This window comes from Macrobrachium rosenbergii, chromosome 1, assembly GCF_040412425.1.
Source record: "Macrobrachium rosenbergii isolate ZJJX-2024 chromosome 1, ASM4041242v1, whole genome shotgun sequence".
Classification (NCBI taxonomy): domain Eukaryota; kingdom Metazoa; phylum Arthropoda; class Malacostraca; order Decapoda; family Palaemonidae; genus Macrobrachium; species Macrobrachium rosenbergii.
The window spans coordinates 60,958,825-60,981,498 of NC_089741.1; the positions used below are offsets into that span (position 1 = coordinate 60,958,825).

The 22,674-nt window shown below is 40.9% G+C and overlaps 1 protein-coding gene across 1 annotated transcript in view; it reads left to right on the top strand.

The window, feature by feature from the left end:
• The window catches only part of LOC136839029 (uncharacterized), a 60,647-nt gene extending 50,936 nt beyond the window's left edge, over positions 1–9,711 (top strand). The window contains exons 23-28 of the mRNA XM_067104698.1: positions 40–280; positions 1,409–1,554; positions 2,416–2,553; positions 4,511–4,641; positions 7,186–7,329; positions 8,955–9,711. Of these exons, the coding sequence (XP_066960799.1) occupies positions 40–280; positions 1,409–1,554; positions 2,416–2,553; positions 4,511–4,641; positions 7,186–7,329; positions 8,955–9,086 (932 nt within the window). The 3' untranslated portion in view covers positions 9,087–9,711. The remainder of the gene's footprint in view (positions 1–39; positions 281–1,408; positions 1,555–2,415; positions 2,554–4,510; positions 4,642–7,185; positions 7,330–8,954) is intronic.
• The last annotated feature ends 12,963 nt before the right edge of the window (positions 9,712–22,674 follow it).

Here is a 22,674-nt window from a genome sequence, read left to right on the forward strand (position 1 = left end):
TATCGCATGCGAGTGATATTTTTTATTGTAACTTTTCAGCTCGCATGGATGTGGTTGAAGCTGAAGAAATGTGCTCGGAAACTCCAGTCAGATTCTGCGTACGAAATGATGAGGAGGAAAACAAATGTAATGACTTGAGAAGCGTTTTGAATCTTAGGGGAACGATGCCTCCACTTCAGTGTGTGAGGGCACAGAATACCGAAGACTGCCTCTTCCGCATCAACGTCGACCAAGCTGATTTGATATCCCTCGATGACGTTACAAGATACAGATTTAACGAGTAAGACTTTCTTTCATGTGCATTGCAATGCATGTGCTTTTATGGTTGCTAATTTATAACACGGTATTCAGGTCTATGATTATTGAGGCAAGGTATATGAAGCAAGTATTGATACCAGCAACAGACTACAGTCTATAGGAAAATTAGTGTAAAGAAAAAGAGCGTAACGTCAACAAAAAAGAACCAAAAATTATAAGTTTTACTGCGGGTGACCCTTCATTTTAGAAGTAGTTTGTCATTTTTAGTTTGAGTGTCAACAAAACTTTGCCGACAGAAAGTCTACAGTTATTTTAAGGTGAAAGGATTAATAGTAAGACCAAAAAGTGACATAAATATGAGCTTAAGTTAAATCAAACCCTTCTCTCATCGTGGTTCGCCAATATCTTTTATGTGACTATTAACAGTTGTACCAGTTCTTAACAGTCCACAGATTCAGGATTGATTATGGAGAAAACTGTCTATAAGGATGATAGGTTTTTTTATAGAACATTAAATGGAATATACTCTTATCGTAATAACTTTTATTCTTACACTGTTTACTAGGATTATTAATTCTTGGATCAAGTGCCAAATGAATAATAAATTTTGTCTTTGCGTCACGTCTAGTAATATGATGAACTTAGTCTGTTGTAAAATGGTGAAAGAAAGCTATTATTTAAAGAACATTCCACCAAGGAATAATTTGGCAAATTTTACAAGGAATTTTAAAACGGGTATCGTTTGTTTGACAAACTATTTACCTGAGCATGGATTTTAGAACTAATATGAAACTCTTGATAGTACACATGAAATCCAAATAACAGTTGTACGCTAGTTCACAGCGTGATTGCAGCAGATTCTTTAATAAGAATATCTTGAATGATGATGATTATTGTTATGACATACGTGGTTCCCTTTTGAAAACCAAAGCATCATTCCTTTTCAAGACTTATCATACAAATGCTCCTACTTACTATGGGAAGTGCTGCAAAAGATATTCAAACAAAGGAACAATTTATTTTTTTTTGCAGTCTTCTATATCCCATGAGTTTGTTCCATTTAAAGGATCAAACATATAGATAATATATTTTACTGAAATCATCTCTCTCTCTCTTAATATTTCCTTCTTACATTCCATCACTGTTTCAGCAAGTATAACCTTGTTGACCTGGTCAGTGAAAATTATGGAGCTGCCCAGACCACCAACTATTACCTCCTCGCTGTAGTGAAGAAATCGCCTGATTTGACCTCCACCGCAGACCTGGCCGGGAAGACGACTTGCCATAGCCTTGATGGTAAGACTGAGATTGCGTATAATCATACAGGCTTTTTCCAGGCTTTACTCCAATGTCTTTAAGTAAGGTTTTGTAATAAGATTTTCAAACAAACTTGTCATTAGCTTACAAAAATTTTTTTAGGACATTAATCAGGTGTATTCGGTTAGAGTTACATACTAAATTTACTCTCATTTTTTCAGACATTACTCAGGTTTTCCGATGAAGTTCCACATTAGGCATGCCAGTGTATATTTTTTAGCCGTTAGTCGGGTGTTTTATAGTAAAGTATACTACGGTACATTATTAGTTTTTTGGTTTTCTGAAAAGAAAACTATTGTGCCGGCTTTGTCTGTCCGTCCGCACTTTTTTCTCTCCGCCATCAAATCTTAAAAAACTACTGAGGCTAGAGGGCTGCGAATTGGTATGTTGATCATCCACCCTCCAATCATCAGACATACCAAATTGCAGCCCTCTAGCCTTAGTCTTTTTTTTTTTTTTACTTTATTTAAGGTTAAAGTTAGCCATGATCGTGCTTCTGGCAACGATATAAGCCAGACCACCACCGGGCCGTGGTTAAAGTTTCATGGACCGCGGCTCATAAAGCATTATACCGAGACCACCAAAAGATAGATCTATTTTCGGTGGCCTTCATTATACGATATACAGAAAACTCGATTGCGCCGATATTCAGATGGTTTCTGATAAAGGCTTTGTTAGGCTAGTCAGTGTATAGTAGATCTCTTTTTGTTCATTAATTTTAGAGATATAGACTCTAAAATTTGCGTAGGTAGCTTTTTTATTATATATGTCTCTAATTTAATTTCTGTAATTTATTCTTTTCTCATTCCTTTATCCTATTAATCTGTTGATTTCTTGCAGGCAACAGCACCATTGATTATTCGCTGACTGGATGTATTAGTGGGAAGAGTGATTTCTTCGATGCTTTCTCAGACGCCATGGGTTGCCTAAGTGCGTCCAACAAAGATGTTGCCTTTGTCAAGCTGCCACACGAATCAAGTATGTTTTTCCATCAGTAGTGGTTTCGTAGAGGGATAACTAACTGTGGTGTAAGAGAGTTGCCAGCTGTCTTGCGCACTCGCACGTGGAACACCGACACTTATTACTGCTTTCCCCTTGAGTTTGTGTGCAGGTGGTTTGCCTTATAAACTAAGGGAAAGTAATACTGGATCCTTACTCTCGTTATTGAAGGGTTGATTCAAGTTTATTTGGGACGTACTATAATGAGAGTTCAGTGCAAGGAATAGGTATCACTAAGTGGGAAATTTAACCGTTGAAGCCAGTCGTCTAAGTAACTTTTTTCGTATTATTCCAGATGTGCTGTAGGCTATTCTTGAAAAGGGCCAACAAATTATTGAGGCCAAAGCATGAGCTTTACAAGGAGAACAACGCGACCAAAAAATAAAGACACCTATATATTTCTTTGCTGTTATTACAGCCCTGTAGATTTCTTTGTGCTTCTGTCTGTCTCCGTCTGTGTACTTCTGTCTGTCCGTCTGCTTGCCTCTGGCACGTAAAGATCTGAAGTTATACTGTCATTTACTAGCACTTATGTTGATTAAAAAAAATTCTCACGTTCAAAAAACCTCGAAGAGTGAATGCAGACAACTGAGTACTCTCATGAGCTTGTTGTGGTCTTTTGGAACTGCATAATTCTTATGAATAATATAGACCCCTTAATTGTTCCTTGCTCTTCGAACCTGTATCCTTTATGGGGCCGTTCAAAAATTACATAACGCCTTAGCGGGGGAGGGGGTGTATGGTAAAGTGATATGAGTGTGTTTTTGGTGGGGGGGGGTTGGTTGCAGCCATAAGTTACATAACATTTTCAGATTTTTTTCCTTTGTTCCTTTTGAAAAGATGTAAATGTAGAAGGACAAAAGAGAGATAGTAAAGATTCTGCAATAGACTTTTATTATATTTTAGTAATATTGGGAATATGGTATTTAATATTTTTTTGACATAATTATATGTTTAAAAAATATCACAAACTCAATCCATGTTTGTACTTCAACATTTTCTACTAGTATTACATGACATAGAATATCACGAACTCATCCCTTTTCTGAGCTCCGAATTCTCTACTTTATGCATAAATATGACTTAGAGAAATATCACAAATTAAATTAATCCTCTTCTAAACATGGGATAGGAGAATATTTTCATTTCAAATTTATCTGTAATTCTTTAATATTATAACATAAAAGTATTAAGAGAAACCTAAAGGAAATAATTTCCAGGTATTAAGCTAGACTTTAATATATTATTGCATTAAAAAAAAGGGAAAGTACTAATTCGGGGGGCTGGTACTAGCTGATGTTACACAATTTTCTAGGGGGTCTGGACATGTGTTATGAGGCGTGACAACGGGGGGAGGTAGGGTAAAAAATTACAAAAAAAAAAAACTTATTTAATTTTTGAACGGCCCCTATGAAGTTTTTTCACATTAACCATATATGCTGCACATTATAAGTTCTGAAACACATGAAAATTATAGAGAGAAATCCTCCTTTATCACATAAATCATTAACTCCGTCAGTATTTTTGAGAACTGATAACCTTTCCATGCATAAAAAAAAAGTTTCAAGAAATTCAGGAAAATTTATCAGTTATAGTAATGAATTTTACGTTTTGAAGGCAGTAGGTTTGATTCATTACGAAAGTTGAAATTGTCATGTTTTTATTTTGTTTGATTTGCTCAATGCTTGCATTTAAGAATAAAATAGGTATTTTTATTTCCTTTAATTTTGTCGCTGTTTTTTGTAATGAAGACTATTGTATTAAAGTTTTCATTTTTAGATTTTGTCGCATGAAAGCAGAAGAAAGAGATTAGAATGTCACCCTCTAAAACGGTAAAGAACGTGAAAAACAACACTAAAATTTTCCAGCCACTTTTCTTCGTTTAGATGACATAAGCCATCAATAAAGCATGAATTGTAAGTACAAATCTTTGCAGCTGTGGCAGGAGAATATGTCCCACCGCAACTGAATCTTGACGACTTCCAACTCCTTTGTGCCAATGGGGTCATGCCCTTAAATAGTTCTAATGCCCCTCAGTGCAACCTTGGAAGGGTTCCTGCAAATATGGTAAGTTTAGAAGAGACTACAGTCTAGTGCCTGTTTTTTTTGTATCAGTTTATTTTCATTGGATAATGTTTGTGAAAAGATCTTTACATTTTTCGGTTCTATAATAACCATCTCAGCTTTCATTATTGCCAAATATATAATGACGTAACCCTCAGGAATCATGATGTTTTGGAATTCCAATCAAATTTTAAATTATTTGAGTGTCGAGAGAATAAAACAAGTCACGAAATGCTTTTGCATTTTAGCAGATGATTAGTCATTATGCACAAATATCATGTTGATGTAGTATTAGGTGATGTATCAGCTTTAAAAGAACCTTTGCAGAAGGTTACATGACCAGATTAGCATATTTTTCCCTTTTAAGCATTAAAATCACAATGGCCTGGTGTTCGTGCAGATGGGAAAATCACACAAGCATGCTAGAATGACCTTAGAATTTCATAGTTCCATATGTTATGGCATGGGAACAGTAGTCTACGGGAAGATATTGTTAGTATCTGTCTGTGTATGTTTGTTGCTTATAAAAACCACTTTTTAATTCTTTACTTTGTCAGGTGGCACAGTAATTTCCTGAAGCATTTATAACTCGTCCAGAAAGCTGGACATTTCAAAAATTCTAAATTTGTCTTGATTTTGTGGATCGTGATACTGTGACATTGCATGTATCTGTTGATCCATGGGCCTTTCGTTTCATTAAATATAGGTGTTGCATATATATGTTTGATTTGACTGTCTGTTAGCCTAAATAAAAGCTTAACATCGTTTATAAACCTGTGTTAGCTAGTAGGTGTTACGGGACTTCCTTAGGAGAGGACCGCTGAATTCTACCTCGGGAAAAAAGGTAATTAAAATATTATATCTGAAAAATAACAAGAAAGATAAAAAATTTCAGATTATAAGGTCAGTACCCCAAACTGGGAAGGGACCTATACACCACCAAACGGTAATTGAGTGCTTCTTGCTTATGGGCCGCCATGCCCAGAAATTTCACAAAACTATAAAAGAAAGTTTTTGAGAACGCTTATTATCAGAATTACTTAATAAAAGAGACTTCACCAACTATGAATATCTGCAAAATTAACAAATTTCTCAAACTAGTGGATGTTTGTTAAACAAAATTCTTTCACAATATAAAAAAATATATAATATACGTTACATTTTCTGAGACAGTTGAAAATCCATCCATTATTGGTAAAATTTATCTCAAATGAAACTTTCTCACTAGGATCTCTAAAAAGAATCAGTAGCTTTCAGACCATTCACTACAAGTAGAAAGCACCACCTATTAAGAGGATTTTGAGTGCATTGTATTACAGTGTTATGGTTAAAAATATAGTATGAGGGGTTTATGCTCAATTCATACAGGGAAACATGTCTTCAAATATAATGAGTACACGTAATAGGCTTTTAGAAGTCACATACCACGGTACTCAAGAGTATATAGTTATGTAAAGTTATAAATGTGTCCTTGTTTTGTTTAGGTTATAATTCTCCAGAGGTAAACAGAATTTTTCATACTTTAGTTTGTAGTTCTGTATATTACACAGAGAACGCGTAATATAGACTTATCTAAATTAAACTCCGTCAAGTTCTTCGTTGGGAGAGCGGGTTCCGTTCTCAGCTACCACTCTGTTGGCCGCGAGTTCGAATCTCCGACCGGCCAATGAAGAATAAGAGAATTTATTTCTGGTGATAGAAATTCATTTCTCGCTATAATGTGGTTCGGATTCACAATAAGCTGTGGTCCCGTTGCTAAGTAACGGGTGGTTCTTAGCCACGTAAAATAAATCTAATCCTTCGGGCCAGCCCTAGAAGAGCTGTTAATCAGCTCAGTGGTCTGGTTAAACTAATATATACTTAACTTTTTAAACTCCGTCAAAGTCGATAATAAAATATGACTAATGACGCATTTACTAAAGCATCTGAGACGATGTTTCCTCTCTGAGCGGCAGGATTCCTGTAGTCATCATGGCCTTCTCAAGGATCCTGGAAAGGAAGTTACTTTCAGTTCCAGTGGGAGCTTGCAGATTACTGAAAAGAATTTCCTTCATAAGAAAATAATAACGCTTCTCATTTATAATTTGTATTTTTCTCTGTCCCAGCAGTCTTGGTTATTTATGCCGTAATGTAAGAATGGACATTGACACATATTGCTGTATGCTCTGTACTGTAAAAATGTAGTGCAGTATGATCAGTTTATAGTGGAAATGTTTTACTTAGTTGAGGCCATCCATATCCATTGTTAGTGTTACATCAAGTTTTTTTTTATTATGAGACAGAAACAGGCACATTTGTCCAGATTAAACTCAATCACTGCTAGATGTATGTTAAGGGACTCCTTTTTAAAAAATGATAAACATATCTCGTGTAAAGGGGCATTTCATATGATCAGTTTGGTCAGTCAGTCATTGACAGTTAATATCTCAGTTTTGTTATCCACCGAGCTGGAAAAACACCCATTATGTTTATACATTTTGAAAGTGTAATAAGCTTCTGTCAACGCAAACTCCTTTAATTTCTTATTCCTTTTCATCTATTCTCTAGGTTGTTACCAGATTTTCTGAGTCTTCATCAAGAAGGCAGGATATGCTTCATCTACTTCTAGAATCAGCCAAAGTGTTTGGCAAACCAGATTCATTTTTCAGGCTCTTCAGCGAGTACTACTCAGCAAAAGATCTTCTCTTCAGGGTAAGAACGCGAAATGAATTTTGTGATTTGAGTTACATTCTAGCCATATTGTTTTGTCTACAGTCACACACACACATACATACATATATACAGTATATGTATATGTATGTATGTATATATGTATATCTATCTGTCTATCCATTCATCTATCTATATCTATCTATCCATACATACATACACACACACACACACACACACACACATATATATATATATATATATATATATATATATATATATATATATATATATATATATATGTATATATATATATTGCAATAACTTGTCTTCTATAAGAGTGTGTCTCTGACTGATGAATCGTGGATAAAGCCGGGAAAAACTTCCACAACATTCGCATTAGAAACTCCATAAACTACACAGAAAGCTCATGCGTATGGAGTCATGCTCCCCACACACGGTACGCCATTCACAGCTTCCTAGATATATAATAAGGCCATTCATTTTCAGTTCTCTTTTCACCTCGTCAGTTCAGTCCTTTATAGAAATGGTCCCCAGTCTCGGGTATATATGGGTGCTAAAAATCTCATGGTTAAAATACTAAGGATAGAGTGAAAATAGGGAATTGAAACTAAGAACGCTGACTCAGATAGGAAAAATAGGAAGGCAGAAAATGAATGATAAAGGCAGAAATAAAGGCAGAATAGACATTTTAGCTGTTTATGAGACAGTGCAAAAGAATGGGAAAAGAGAGATTGGGAGGGGATAATGTGTACATTTATTCAGAAAATATAGATGGAACTGATAGAGGGAGTAAGGTACTGAGGAAGTGGCGTTGATGCTAGTGAAGCCTACAAAATCATTAATGAAATATCCAGTGGTGGAAAGGAAAAGAGGAAAATATTTCTCAGACGGCGGGATGTGTCAACCATAAGAAGAAAAAGAAAGACCACACTCGGTGGAATATTATTGTGAGGTCATGAATAACGATAATAAGGGAATAAATTGACTGATGTACCAGAACTCGAAGACGTGACGTTAATTATGAATAAATTCACGGTTCATCGAATATGTTTATGTGATACACGAAAGCGCTTGGTACCTAGTCTTTAATTGTACCCCTTTTCCAGTGGTTTTCTACTTACACACACGCACACGGACACACACACACACACAAAAGTTAAATTCAGTGGCGTTTTGTCTCTTATGTATGTCTCTCATTCAAAATAATTTTGAATGAAATACCCTGTAGAAATCGTTTTGACAGTTTGAAGTGGACAGGGAAGTCTTTTCCCCTACTTCTTCGATGGAACATTGTAGCTTCGTAGCAAAATATTTTCAAGGTGTTTTTATTGATAGTTTATGTTTTAATCGATTGCTAAAATATTTACTTGGAACTTATTAAAGATTTGTCGAGCTTAAAAATGTGATAGGATAATAGAAGGTTTATTACACTGAATGAACACTTATTATATGTGAATCAGTGGAATGATATTATTTTTAAAGAAACATATACTATATGTATTTTTATTATGATCTTTGGTTTTAGCAAGATTTTACGAACATTTTGAATTATGAAGTCTTCTTCACCTAAACTCTTTTCATGCAGGAAAGATGTCTGCTCTTTACCAATGTCAGAAGCTAATTATTCCTGATCTTCTTTGCAGGACAAAACGACCAGCCTCACTTCTCTACCAGATAAACATTATCAGGTCTTCCTCGCAAGCATGTGGAACTTGGCTTGTCAGTTGTACGACGTACACGTCTCCTTTCAAAGTGTAGAAAAAACGAAATTATAGCTGAAGAAGCAAGGGCCTGAAAACAATTGAAAGATCAACTAGGAATTAGTTATCAACTGCATTATTAAATCAATTTTTGGGAATGTTTTGGAGTTGTAATGAACGATTTCTGTGGTAACTGTGTTCATAGTGCTTTTTAGATTTGGGAGTATGCAAGCAATATTGCAAAATTTTAACTGCTCAATAATAAATTAGAGGATTAAGAATTCATATTTCCTTATTCTTGGAAACTCCAAGAAACACCACTTGGTCTGAAACTTCCTCTTTGGAACTTTATATGTACATTCATATCCTAGATCTGACCGGACTGAGCAACAAGGAATTTCTTCTTGTGGGGAGACCTAAATAAATTTCTTTGTGTACAGCGGTCGAACTCACTAGAGAGATTATATCGGAAAAAAGATACTTTGATGCCAAACATGAACGTGACCCAATCCCTGTAAGATTTTGTAATGACGCCTTTATTTTTCATGATACTCACCAAATACATTACTGATTCTCGCGTTAATCTATTCCTAAGCACCTTTGTGTTAGCTGCAATGCATTTGCTATCTGGTTGGTGCAAAGTTTTCTTGTCAATACCTTAACAAACCAGAGTAATATAGAATAAACCATTGAAGCGCAAGTATCTTCATCTTCCTCATAAGTTACGTAGGGAGACTGTATTCCTTGGTTTACATACTAAATCTGGTGAGTTCCAGTTGTCTGAATTTGACAAGATAGAAATCGCAGAAATGTAATAGGAAGAAGTCTTAGAACGGCATTACTGTAATAAAGCCGATAATTAATTAAATGACTTTAAATAATAAGGTACTAGGGTTTACTGAAGTTTTGAAAGCCTTGTGCAGCCTAACGCAACATCAATGCATGGAAGGGGCAATAAAGTCGATAGGGTAAAAACGAAATGCAACTTTGTTACAACAATGCAGTTCCTTCTTCAGGGAAATAGACTCAAGTGACTTGGTAACCAACGCAGACTGCCAAGAACTGTACCACAGAGAACAAATTTTGTTAGTTTAGAAGAGGAAGACGACAGCCGGCTGAGAAGATTCAAAATTCCCGCTCTCAAGAAAAAAAAAAAGACACTTGCGCCATCTTTCAGAATGTTGCCTTTCCTTCTCTTCAGAATCCAGTCTAACTTCCAAGTGTGTTGTTAACAGAGTTCCACATTTCGTAGAGGTGCTTTGTCCATATCTGAAGTATCCTTATCCACTGAAAGTTTCGTGTTAATATTTCTATAGATGTAAGTAATGTGATAAACAGTGTATATGTTAACTCTGTTCTGAATTTTTTGGTGCTTTTTGGAATGGGAGTATTCCTAGGTTAGTACTCTTGACTTGAAATATAATTGGAATATAAAATTTATGCCAAAGGCCAAGCTCTGGGACCAGCATGGTCATTCGGCACTGAAATAATGTTGAAACAATTGCTAGGAGAGGGTGGAAAGATGGGAGAAAGAGAATATGAACAGAGGTATAGTAAAAGGAATGAAAGGGGTCGCAGCCAGGGGCCGAAGGGATACTGCAAAAAAACTGAAGCAACGAGTGAGGTTCATTAACGGCACTATCCTTCTACGAGGTGAACTCTTGATTTGATTTATGGATTCTGGGACTCTTGGGGGAATGTAGCCTTAGCAAGTTGTAAACCGATAGATACCTTGACTTTCTAAAAGTGTTGATATAAGCTGTGGTGGCCTCAGGTAACGCGGTGACAAACATTTTTATGCAATAAAATTTTTAACATTCTTATATATGTCAAAGAACCTTTCAAATCAAGATCAAACTTAGTTTTTTAATACCTCTGATGGAAGTAACCTTAATTTGGTTTAGTTTTGCTGACTTTTCCATACGTCAATTTTGCCTGAGTTAATGATTATCCTTGTAATGACAATGGTATTTTGGAGCATTTCAGTATTAAGATTATTTTTGTTTGAGATGTAGCTTGGTTTATGGGTTTATTGAGGTAACATAGGTTTGGTATAGTCTTGAGGGTTTTACTCACGTCGGCGGGGAAAGTTCAATGTCCGTTTGTGGAAGAGGTACCATAAATACAAACTGACCCACCCCTCCCAAACAGGTATGGTATTTCAATTACACGATCGACCGTTATGACATGATTAAGTATTTGCTATTAGGCATATTTTTTGCAATAGCTTTAACTGCAGGTCAAAATCGCAGCATTTAACACAAGTTCTGATGTAATTTCTCCGGGTTAAATACTTGGTTGGAGGTATTTCCGCTAAAATAGTTATAAAGGTAGTTGAACATGCATAGATGTGCATAAAAGGTAAATTATCCATGTGTCTTTCAGGATTTATATGACTTTTATAACCTTTGTGGTAACTTTGGTAATACTTCGATACTTTAATTTCTCGCCAAATTCGTGAACAGTTCATTTTCCCGACTGTTTGTTTCTTGTGTTGTGCATTCCTGACTGTTACTGTTGGTGGAAACATTTGCTTTTGTTTTTCTAAGCCTCCTTATAGGTAAGATTACTGGGGACCCAAGTGGTTAACCAGGGATATTATGTGGAGCGGGGACAGTGAGTGAACTGTACCATTAGGAATGGCTGAAAATTCATAAACCACTAAAGGCAGTCGAAAAAAAGGCATGGCGCATGTCTGCTGATTTCATCATTGTCACGCGGAAAGCATTATGGACAAAGATTTCACAAGGCCACCTAAAGGTGTTACATCCTAACCTGGACTCCACCTAACAAGAACCAATTCCCATAAGCACTGAAACGAAAATTGACAGTAAAAGGTTTGAACGGTGTAACAGGAGGAAAACCTCAAAGCAGTTGCACTATGAATCAGTTGTTGGGAGAGGGTGGACAGTAAGATGGAAGAAAGAATACGAAAGGAGGTCCAGTAAGAGGAATGAAAGGGGTTGCAGCTAGAGGCCAAGGGACATACAAAAGTATCTTAAAGTAATGCCTACATGTGGGAGGTGCACTGACGGCACTAACCCCCTACCGGATAAAAGGAAGGAAAGACACTTACTCCAAAAGAGTATGCTTACACACGCACACACAGAATGGGGGTGGGTATGGGAGGCAATACAGGGGTTATTTAATCTGACTATAAGACGGGCTTCTTACTGAACTGCAGTATACACTACCTATAGATTCAGAATACTGTTGTTAGTTATTGAACACTACTTTGTCGCGTGCGTGCGTGTTTCGCAACTCTGTTTCACTAGCAGCATTAACAATAGTGTCTTTCATTACAAGGGATATTATGTGCCAAAAGTGGAACAGCCAATTGCCTCCATTGGTCACAATGATGTGTACCGATAGGCATGGAAATAGGCAGTGGTCCCTTGCCAGTTTGACTTGAATATAGAATTTTGGCCAAAGGCCAAGCACTGGGGCCTATGAGGTCATTCAGCACTGAAACGAAAATGACAGTGCAACTGCTAGGTTTTCCTCCTGTTACACCGTTCAAACCTTTTACTGTCAATTTTCGTTTGTGCTGAATGACCTCGCAGGCCCCAGTGCTGCAGCTTTGGCGCAAATTCTATATTCAAGTCAAACTGGCAAGGGACCACCGCTGTTTCCGTGCTCTCGGTGCATCATTGACCAATGGAGGCAGTGGCTCTTCACTTTTGGCACCTCTCAATATCCCTCTGTAATGAAGACTTTATTATGCTGCTGAAAAAACAAGTTACTGGCTTTATACATGCGACAAAGTAGTGTTCAATAACTAACAACAGTATTCTGAATCTATCAAATGAGTGTAAATTATACTCTGACAGAAATTAAGAAGTGGCGCGGTGTTGCAAAAAAATTATGAACGACCACCACCAGACCTTGGTAATCTTGTATCAGAGTTAACTGATCTTTTTTGTGCCAAAATGTAATTGTAAGGAATTAAAGCCTTCCATATATTGAATTGACGTTACTGATCGAGCAAATCAAGGAACTGTGTGGGTCTGCATTAGACCAGATGCCATTAGAGCCTAATTTGTCAGAAAATTGTCTGAGAGGCGAGTCTATCAGGAAGTCATTGTGTATTTGCGTGTGAAGTTTGATCTAATGAATTGTTCCTGCACTTAATTTCCTTATTCGTAGCATGGAAGGCGATGCCCTTCAGGGAAAAGTCTAGATGACGAAAGTCAGAATCCGTATTAGACTCAAATGCTTTACACGCAACAAAGCATGTCCATTTTTGTAATGGAAATCATTCACCGCTGGAATTGTACCAAGTATCTAACGCGCTCTGAAGAAACGACAACTATTCATATCGCAACGTTGTTTTAATTGTTTCGCTAAGGCCATAGCGGGAAGACTTGTAGCAGTAAAGTAAATTGTAAATTGCGTAATGCCAGACATCACAGTCCCATTTGTGAAGGTCGAAGTAGTGATACGATACATGGCATGAGTTCATCCAACCAACCTGCCACCAGACGGTTGCCATTTCATGTATTGTCACAACCAGTAACTAATCGAGGGCAAGAATGCCCGGGGAATAGAACTAACGTAAATTCGAGACACCCAGTCAAATAAAAAAAAATGAGAAATAGTGTGTAAATGCTGAAACTGTAGGGAATCAGCCTTCAGTTGAGTTGTCAGTAACCTTATTGCCTACATGCAGCAACTTTGAACTTGAAGAGGTACCTCACACAGCACCATGTTTTTAGATACTGGCGTGTGCAGGCTTTATTTCTAGTTGGTGACCGCACCAATTACAATACCTGGCATCAGCGTGGCACTGAACATTACCGTTTGGGTCTTGAGTAGTAAAAGGAGAGTTTGATGTAATCGTGTTGTGTCCATCTGGGAGAAGGTGTAGTCCGCTAAAGTTAGTAGTACCGATAGCATTGACCACTCCAGTCCACAACATCCGGACGTCAACGTAAAGAATCATTTGCAAGAGAAGGGATGGGAAATGTTGAAGAATGTAAACTTGTTGACTAGGGCAGATTATTTTAATTGCTTTGTAATTGGTATGGATAAAAATTGACAGGGGGTGAGTGTTTTGTCACACATAGTTGGATCCACGCCTAAATGGGAGGAGTACCTCAGTGGGCTTTGCAGGAAGTTAACGTAATAAAGTTTGTACCTTGAGGATATGTAGAATAGTAGAGTCTGCACCTGATGTAGAAGTCTGGTGGAGGTTGGGCACGATAGGAATCATGCCACATGAACAGTTTACGATCTCAGAACGTGCTGCCATTGACAAAGTTATCAATATATAGAAAACCGAGCAAGGTTACTAAGTTAGTCTACCTTTCTGCGGGTCAGACAGACCAAGTGACAACTATAACACAGCCCTACCAATTGCATTCATTAGGTGACATTTCTGGCGAGGAGTTACCGTAAAGGATTATGAAAAAAGTCCTTCAAATTACTTAAGAACTGGCTTCATAGGAAGTCAGAACAAAAAGTGAAGGGATTTATTATCTCCCCCTTTTGGCGTTAAAAAGAAATTCTTCACGACACCTCTCCATAGTTTTCAATGCCTCCTCCAAGGCTAGGGTGAACTAAACAAGCTGTTTGTATCCAGGGGTGAACATGGTAGAGCTATTGTAAGATTTGATTCGTTTCAGAGAGAAGCCGTACGCTCTCACCTCAGATATCTCCAAAGCTTTCCACCGAGTAATCTTAAACCCTTGAGATGTAAAATATGCACGTTTTTTTGTGGAAAAAGGTAAATGGGCACATAGTAACATATGGATTCAAAGTAGTTGTTTTTGGGGTCACAACAAATCCTTATCTACTGCAACAGGTAATTAGAACCCATTTAGAAGAGAGGGGAAGAGAAGAATTAATTAAATCCTTTTACGTAGACAATTTTTTGGGTACCTATACAATCTTGGAGATGGAGAAAAACTATGCCAAAGTAAAAACCTTGCTAGACAAAGCTAACATGCCACTGACTGGGTGGGCAAGTAACATTGCAGAATTCGATGAAAGTATTGGAGGGAATGAACCAGAACAGATATCCATTCTAGGGATGCGGTGGGACAGAGGGGAAGATTTGTTAAGTCTAAAACCTTGCAGGGGATTAGAGTTGGGAGGAAAGCAAGACTCACAAGAAGTCAGGTAATTGTCCTTGCTAATGTCTAATTTTGATCTCTGGGTTGGTTAAAGCCTATGTTTGTAAAAGGGTAGATGTTTTTGCAGATATGTGGGAAGAGGAAGTAGGTTGGGATGATGTATTGAGTAAAAGCAGCCAAGAAGAAAGCTAAGAAGATATTGGAACAATTCAGATCGATTCATGGGCTAAAGTTTTAAGCAGAGTCAAGGTGAAATTGTGAGCTGCATGTGTTTACTGATGTCTCCAGCAAGCCATATGGAGCCGTAACATACTTACAGAGGGAAGAAGGGGAAAGTAGCATCTTGACGCCTAAAATGAGGGTGACTCCTAGGAAGCAGGCTAAAATAACAATTCCCAAACTAGAATTGCTAGCCTTAACTTTGGGGTTTAGGTTCAGCAAGCATTTAAGCAGATTGTTAGACATTCAGAATGTAACTGTGCGGACAGACAGCAAAGTTGCCATGGCCTGGGTAGACAGCAGGGAGGGAAATAAGAATACATTAATTTCGAATAGGGTTGGGGAGATTAACTATTCAGCAGGAGTGTGGATTTGGTTCCTGTGTCGAGGAGGCGTTGTCTTGCGACATTGACTAGAAGTCCGTGGTGTCCTAGGAAATCTGTGCCCAGCAGGGAGACCTTTACATCCGTGATGACGAAAGGCCAGTGGTATCTGTGTCCCAGAATTGAGATAGTCTGGTCCACATGTGAATTCCGTTTGCTGCTATGAGGGCGGGTGTCGAGTCAGGTATTTTTTCTAAACCTTCCCTGGATGGCGGGAAGACCAACTGCATTGCCCTCTATCTGGCAACAGGCAGCGCCGATGGAAATTTCGTTTCGATGAGAAACCTGCTGGTCGGGAGGTTGGTTTTCCCGGCCAAAGCTGTGCACCAACCGCTTTGTCGTTTTTGTGAAGGAACAGGGGAGGCCTGCAGTTTCTGGCGTTAGTTCGAACTTTGTGGAAAAGCACCATGAGGTTTGACCATGTCCTGTGTTCCCTGGTGGTGTCTTCGCTCTATAAACAACATTGATGTCTCCGTCATCATCATCATTCTCTCTATTAGCTACGAGCTCCCAAGGCAATGTGAGGTGGCGGCATTTTCAGGCCTTGGTGGCCTCATATGGTTTCTGGGCCGTTGTCGACTAAGGCATCCATGTCGGTGTCTGCATCCCTTATCTGGCATCTAACTTCCTGCGGGGGAGCGCCGAAGGAAGATTGCTTTCTGTTAAATCTGCCGTCTACTCCTCCTGTTTTTACGCAGCCTGCCAGTGTTACCAGCCCCCCGTAGTTCGTCCAGGCTTCCCTGGGTGATGCTTCTCTGAGGGCGGGGATAACAGGTTGGTCTTGTGAAAACCAGGGGAATTCTGTTGAACACCTCTTCTGGGGGAGAGCCGTCATGGTGATGTCAGATTTGATACTTACCGTCTGAATCGCGCCAGGCAGTCTTGGCGTCTGCGCTAGCCAGAACCATGATGCGTGTTCTGCCTCTCCGAAAACGGGGAAGTTTGACCATCTGGCTTTGTTGGCGAGAGAGAGGTGTACGGACGATGCTTAGCGGGTTACGCATTGAGTTCAGCTTCCGACATCTTTACTCTCATGCACCCAAATCGAAAGAAAACCACGCTTCGTGTGGAGTCGTTAATAGTGCTGATTGTTCGGTGGTCGGCGAAGTGCTAAACATGCCCTTTTTGAGTGTGACGCAGATCAGTCGTGGCACAGTTTCCCACCAGGAGGGGCTATCAGAGCCTAAGCTTTGTGCAACAGTTAGTCACTAAAGGCTCTCTGATGGTGGCTGCGGTCATATTTAGATCCGTTGATGGCTGGGCCAAAACCACGCTACCTGTCCCTTTTCCGGGGTCACCAGTGTGAGGTTCAAGAAATGTCAGAAGTAAAAGACTGATCCTTTATTATTCTCAACAGGTGTTTATAATACAGAAAGCAGACGGAAAGGTAGCGGGCGACCTGAGGCCCCCGCTGCGTCCATACGAAAGTTGTGTTTGTTAACAGGCATAAAAAGACATACATAATGCGTTACAGAACATGTAGTATAATGATGCATACAATGAGATACATAAGGAATCTGAAATATCAACAAGTAACATATATGACATGATTAACGTACGTATGAAGAGAGAAACACAAGAAAGGATAGGCGATTTGACGCCCATACACTCTATTTATGTTATTGCTGTTGTAAGGGCAACAAATCGCGCCTCTCTTTCCTTGTGTTTCTCCTTTTCAGATGTACATTAATCACGTTGTGTATTTTACCTGTGTTTATTTCAGATTCTTTGTGTACCACATCTTATGCATCATTGTATGGCCTTTCTGCCAATATGTATATCTACCTTTTATATGTCGCGTAACAAATGTTGTACGTATTTTTATGCTTGCTAGAAAACACAAATCCTGTATGGCCGGCGAGCTGGGGCCTCGGCCTGCTACCTTTCCGTCCGCTTTGTCTATAAACACCTGCTGTCGAGAATAATAAAGAATCAGCCTTCACTTCTGACTTTTCTGAAGCCTCACTGCGACCCCAACAGGAACAGGTAAAGGTTTTGGCCCAGCCATTGACAGACCAACTTTCGGCCCACACCCACCCATCAGAGTATTTTAATGAACAACTATGGCGTACAGTTTAGGCCTCGCAACTACCTGGCGGAAACTGTGCCATAACGGACGAAATACGACATACCAAAAAAGAGGCACGTTTCAGCACTTTGTTTGACCTCTCAACAAATCGCACCCTTAACGGACTCAATATGGCATTTTCCTCCACATTTTGCGCGTGGAGCAGTCAAGGTGTCAGAAGTAGAACTCAATGCGTAACCCGTTAGCATCATCTGCACGCTTGCTCACCAACAAGCCAGACACAATCAAACTACACTTCTCGCACCAAAACATTTGCATTGTGGTTCTGGCGTGTAGATCGGCACTTCCAGGCTGCATCTCAGACGATGCTACAAAAATCAGACATAGTCATGACAGCACCCAGAAGAAGTATTCAATAGAATCTCCCCTGGCTAGACGCCCAACCAGACAAAAATCACATACACAGACTTAAAACAAACTGCTGCAATTCTACCCATGCCCGTGTCGAGAGACATCAGCGCACACATTCGACCTGTTATCCCAGCCCTCGGAGATGCATCACCCAGGAAGCCTGGGACCAGTTGCGGGAGTTAGTAACACTAGGTCAGCGATTAGAATGGGAGGAAGAGAACAATTGACCTGACAAAGCTATCTTCATGCGCTCCCACAGGAAGTTTGGCGCCAGATAAGGGATGCAGAGAACCTGGACATGGATGCCTTAGTTGACAACGCCCAGAAACTATACAAGGCCACCAAGGCCTCGACACATGCTGCAGCCCTCACAGCCGCCACCCTGGGAGCCTGCAACCCATCGGAGGAAGACAGCGACGATGACGGAGACATCAACGCCGTATATAAGAAGAGACCGCCATTCAGAGAGCACAAGACATGGCCAAACCCAACGTGGTGTTTCTACAATAGAAAGTTTGGGACCAACGCCAAAACCTACAGGCCTCCGTGTTCTTTTACAGTAAACGACAAAGGCAGCCACAAACAACAGCTGTGGCTGCAAAACCCAACTCCCCCCACCCAGCAGGGTTTTTTATCATAGACGATCTCCAAAGCGTTGGTTGATACAGGGGCAATGCAGTTGGTTTTCCGCCATCCAGGGAAGGTTTAAAAAATACCTGGACTTGCTACCTCCCTCACAGCAGCAAACGGAACTCCCCATCCGCACGGCAACGACCTGGGCTATCTCTCAATCCTGGAGCAGATGCCATGACCTTTCGTTGTAGCAGATATTATGTTTCCCTCTGCAAGGATTTAGGACACCATGGACTCCTAGCTGACGTCACCAGACATGCCCTCGGACACAGGATGTGGCACTCCCATCAGCTCAATGGACCTGGGACACCCTCCATGCTCCGCCTTTAAAGCTACACGTCCCTCCTACAGAAATTCCGGACGATGTTCAAACCAGAACTATGCCAGTCACCTGGGTTTTCGACAAAGCATGGCATCTTCCACCACATCACCACGCCGGGCCCACCAACCCATGCCAAGTTCCGATGTCTGTTCCCCCAGAAGTTACAAGATGCCAAACGGGCCTTCGCAGAAATGGAACACATGGGTATTTGTAAAATGGCATCAGGCCCGTGGACGTCCCCTCTCCATGTGGTAAAGAAATCCGATGGTTCATGGATGCCCTGCAGGGACTATCAGCGCTTGAATTTGGTAACAACACCAAATCGCTACCCCCTCCCTAACATGCAAGTCCTGACAGGCGCCCTCCACGGAGCCAAAATTTTCTCCAAGATGGATCTACTTCCAAGTCCCTGTGCATCCTGATGACATCCCAAAGACCGCCATCATCATGCCATCATTTTCCTGTTCACTTTCGGTCTCAGGAACGCAGGTACCACCTTCCAGCGCCCTGATGGATAGGGGGGCCTACCATCTTGGGAAATCTGCCCTTCTGCATCTGCTACTCGAACTGACATCTCCATTCTTTCCAGGTCCCCAGAGAATACCTTTGCCCACGTCTCTGCGGCATTGTGAAACACCTGCAGGACAGTGGATTAGTTGTCAGGTTCGGACAAGTGCATCTTCAGGAAGAAAAGAAGTAGCTTCCTGGGCCGTGAGATTTCCCCAACGGGATTGCCCCACCGCCTAAAGTAAAAGCTATAGAAAATTTCTGAACCCAAACCATCAAGGCCCTTCAGGAGTTCCTTGGGATGATAAATTACCTACGGCGCTTCATCCCAGATGTTGCCCGCATCATGTACCTGACATCAATCCTGAAGTGGAAACTGAAAACACCAACGTGGGAAGCTCTGCAGCAGCAGGCATTCATCCAAACAAAAAGGGGCCCCCTCCAGTGCCACCACCTTAACTCCTACCAACCGCGCCGCTGCCCTCAGGTTGACAACGGACACCAGCAACATTGCCTGTGGTGCAGCACTAAACAACTGGTCAATGGCATCAGCCCCAGCCCTGCCTCAGTCAGTCTAGGATTTTCGCCAGCCGAGACCTGCATTGCCTTGACAGAGCTGCTGGCTATCTACCAGGCCGTGAGACACTCAGAGTACCGCAGGAGGAACCAATTCACAATCTCACAGACCACAAACCCTTGCGTGCACGATTTGCAAAACGGGGACACCTGGTCTGCAAGGCATGCAGCGTGCACCTAACCGCCATCTCCGAGTTCGGTTGCACCATCAACTATGTCGCTGGCAAGAAAAACCTGGTGGCTGACTCTGTCAAGATTAGAGACCAATTCTGTTCACCTCGGCATCGACTATGAAGACCTTGCAAGGGAACAAGCAGTGGACTACAGGACAGCAGTGACGGCTCGCAAATGGGAAGACGTGCCCTTAGCAAACTCGGACACAACTCTCCTCTGCGACACCAGCACAGGCTGCCCACGTCCCCTGGTGCCTGCATCGAGGAGGAAACAAGTGTTCGACATCATCCACGGCCTCTCCCATCCAACGGGGCGCACAACGGCATGCCTCATGACTAACAAGTTCGTCTGGCACGGCATCAACAAGGATGTCCGCCAGTGGGCAAGGAGCTGCGTCCCATACCAGATGAGCAAAACATCCCGGCACACTGAATCCAGGATCGGCGATTTTCCTCAGCCTCGTCGGTGATTCGGTCACATCCACATCGATGTCGTCAGGCCCCTTCCACAGTCGGGGGGAGCCAGATACCTCCTGACGATCATAGACCGCTCCATCCGCTGGCCCGAAGCAACACCCATGGATGAGGCATCAACGACATCATGTGCATAGGCCTTCTCTCCAGTTGGATGAGCCGCTTCGGAGTGCCAGACAGCATCACTATGGACAGGAGACCTCCCTTCCTGTTAGAGCTCTGGGTCTCCTTGGAATGCCTGATGGGTACAACTCTACACAGCACAACGGCATACAACCCTGCAGCAAACGGCATGGTCGAGAGGGCACATCGCTCTCTTAATGCAGCTCTCATGCCACGCTGCGCTGATGAGAAGTGGAAGGAACAGCTGCCCTGGGTCTCTACACCGCACCGAAAGCAAATGGTGATGCTTCCCCTGCTGAGAAAGTCTATGGGGAAACACTGGCCGTACCTGGAGAGTTCTTCCCGCCATCCTCGCCCCCCTCGAGGTTGAGGGAACTTGCACAAAGGTTCATGCCCTGCCACAAGACCTTCACGGACAGAACCGTCACCTACAGCCCACCCGCCTTACACTCCTGCGCCTACGTCTTAAGGGTGAATGCTTGCCACCTGCCCTTAACCAGGCCCTACAGTGGACCCCACCGAGTCATCAGGTGGGCCAGCAAAGCATTCCTCCTCGACATCCACGGGCGGGAGGACTGGATCACCATCGACAGACCCCTGGAAACCCGCATTCCCTATTGAGACAGCGAAATTTGCAAAAAGTAGGCAGGTGCCCCAAGGGACCCCATAATACCTGCCTAAAAGCGCACCCACTTCCCCACTAGCGGGGCCGGGATGGCCCAGAAAATGCATCCAGCCGTTGCCCAGGTGTCAACACCCCGTGCCCACAGTTCTCCAGCGAGCACGCTCCGACTACCTCAGCCCATGATTAATGTTGATTCATCCAATAATTGCTCTCTAATTATTGTCTTGGGGGAGATTTAAGCAGACGACAATCGCGCCTCTCTCTCCCTTGTGTTTCTCCTTTTCAGAGATGTACACTTGGCAAGAAAAAGTGAGGATACAGTTTTCATTGATTTTCGTTAATCGAATTTTAATTTTTCTTACAGAAAACACATAATCTCGGAAAATTTACTCTAGAATACAAAAATACAATGCAAAATTATATCATATATCTTAAATCTGCAAAACAAAAACGTTTCAGATACTTAAACACCATGCATGTCCGAAGTAATCAGAATTTTCAGCTGACTTCTGTTCATAGAGACTAAAGGTAGGCCTAGTGTGTGGATATTCGGTGTAGTACTGATTATCAGAATGGCAATATTTACTCGTTTTCCATTACAGAACAGGCTTATTATTGCATCATCATAATGAGGTAATGATAATTCTTAATTTTACATTCATATTTGTATTTCACTGTGTTAAAAGTCAGCTGGAATTAATGGCAGCAAATGTTGTGACAGCTAGGCAGGTTGACCAAATCTATTTAAATCCAAGAGTTGTTCTCTCTGATGTGAGGAGCAGTGACTGATGGGAAAACAGAAATAACCGGATGTTTCTTGATGTTTGTCATAGTTTCTCTCTCTCTCTCCCTCTCTCCATACTATACTATACAAATGTAGTATCGCTCAATCTCTAAAAGAAAAAAAATAATGAAATGAGTAGCTCTACATATACTGTAGGCCTCGGCTTACACAACAGCAACTCTCTCTCTCTCTCCATTGCTAAACATACTATACAAATATAGTAATCTCTCGGTCTCTAAAGAAAAAATAATGAAACGAGAAATGCTACATATAGGCCAGGCTTACGCAACAGCAACTCTCTCATCATAACATTGCATTTGTTCTTTATTG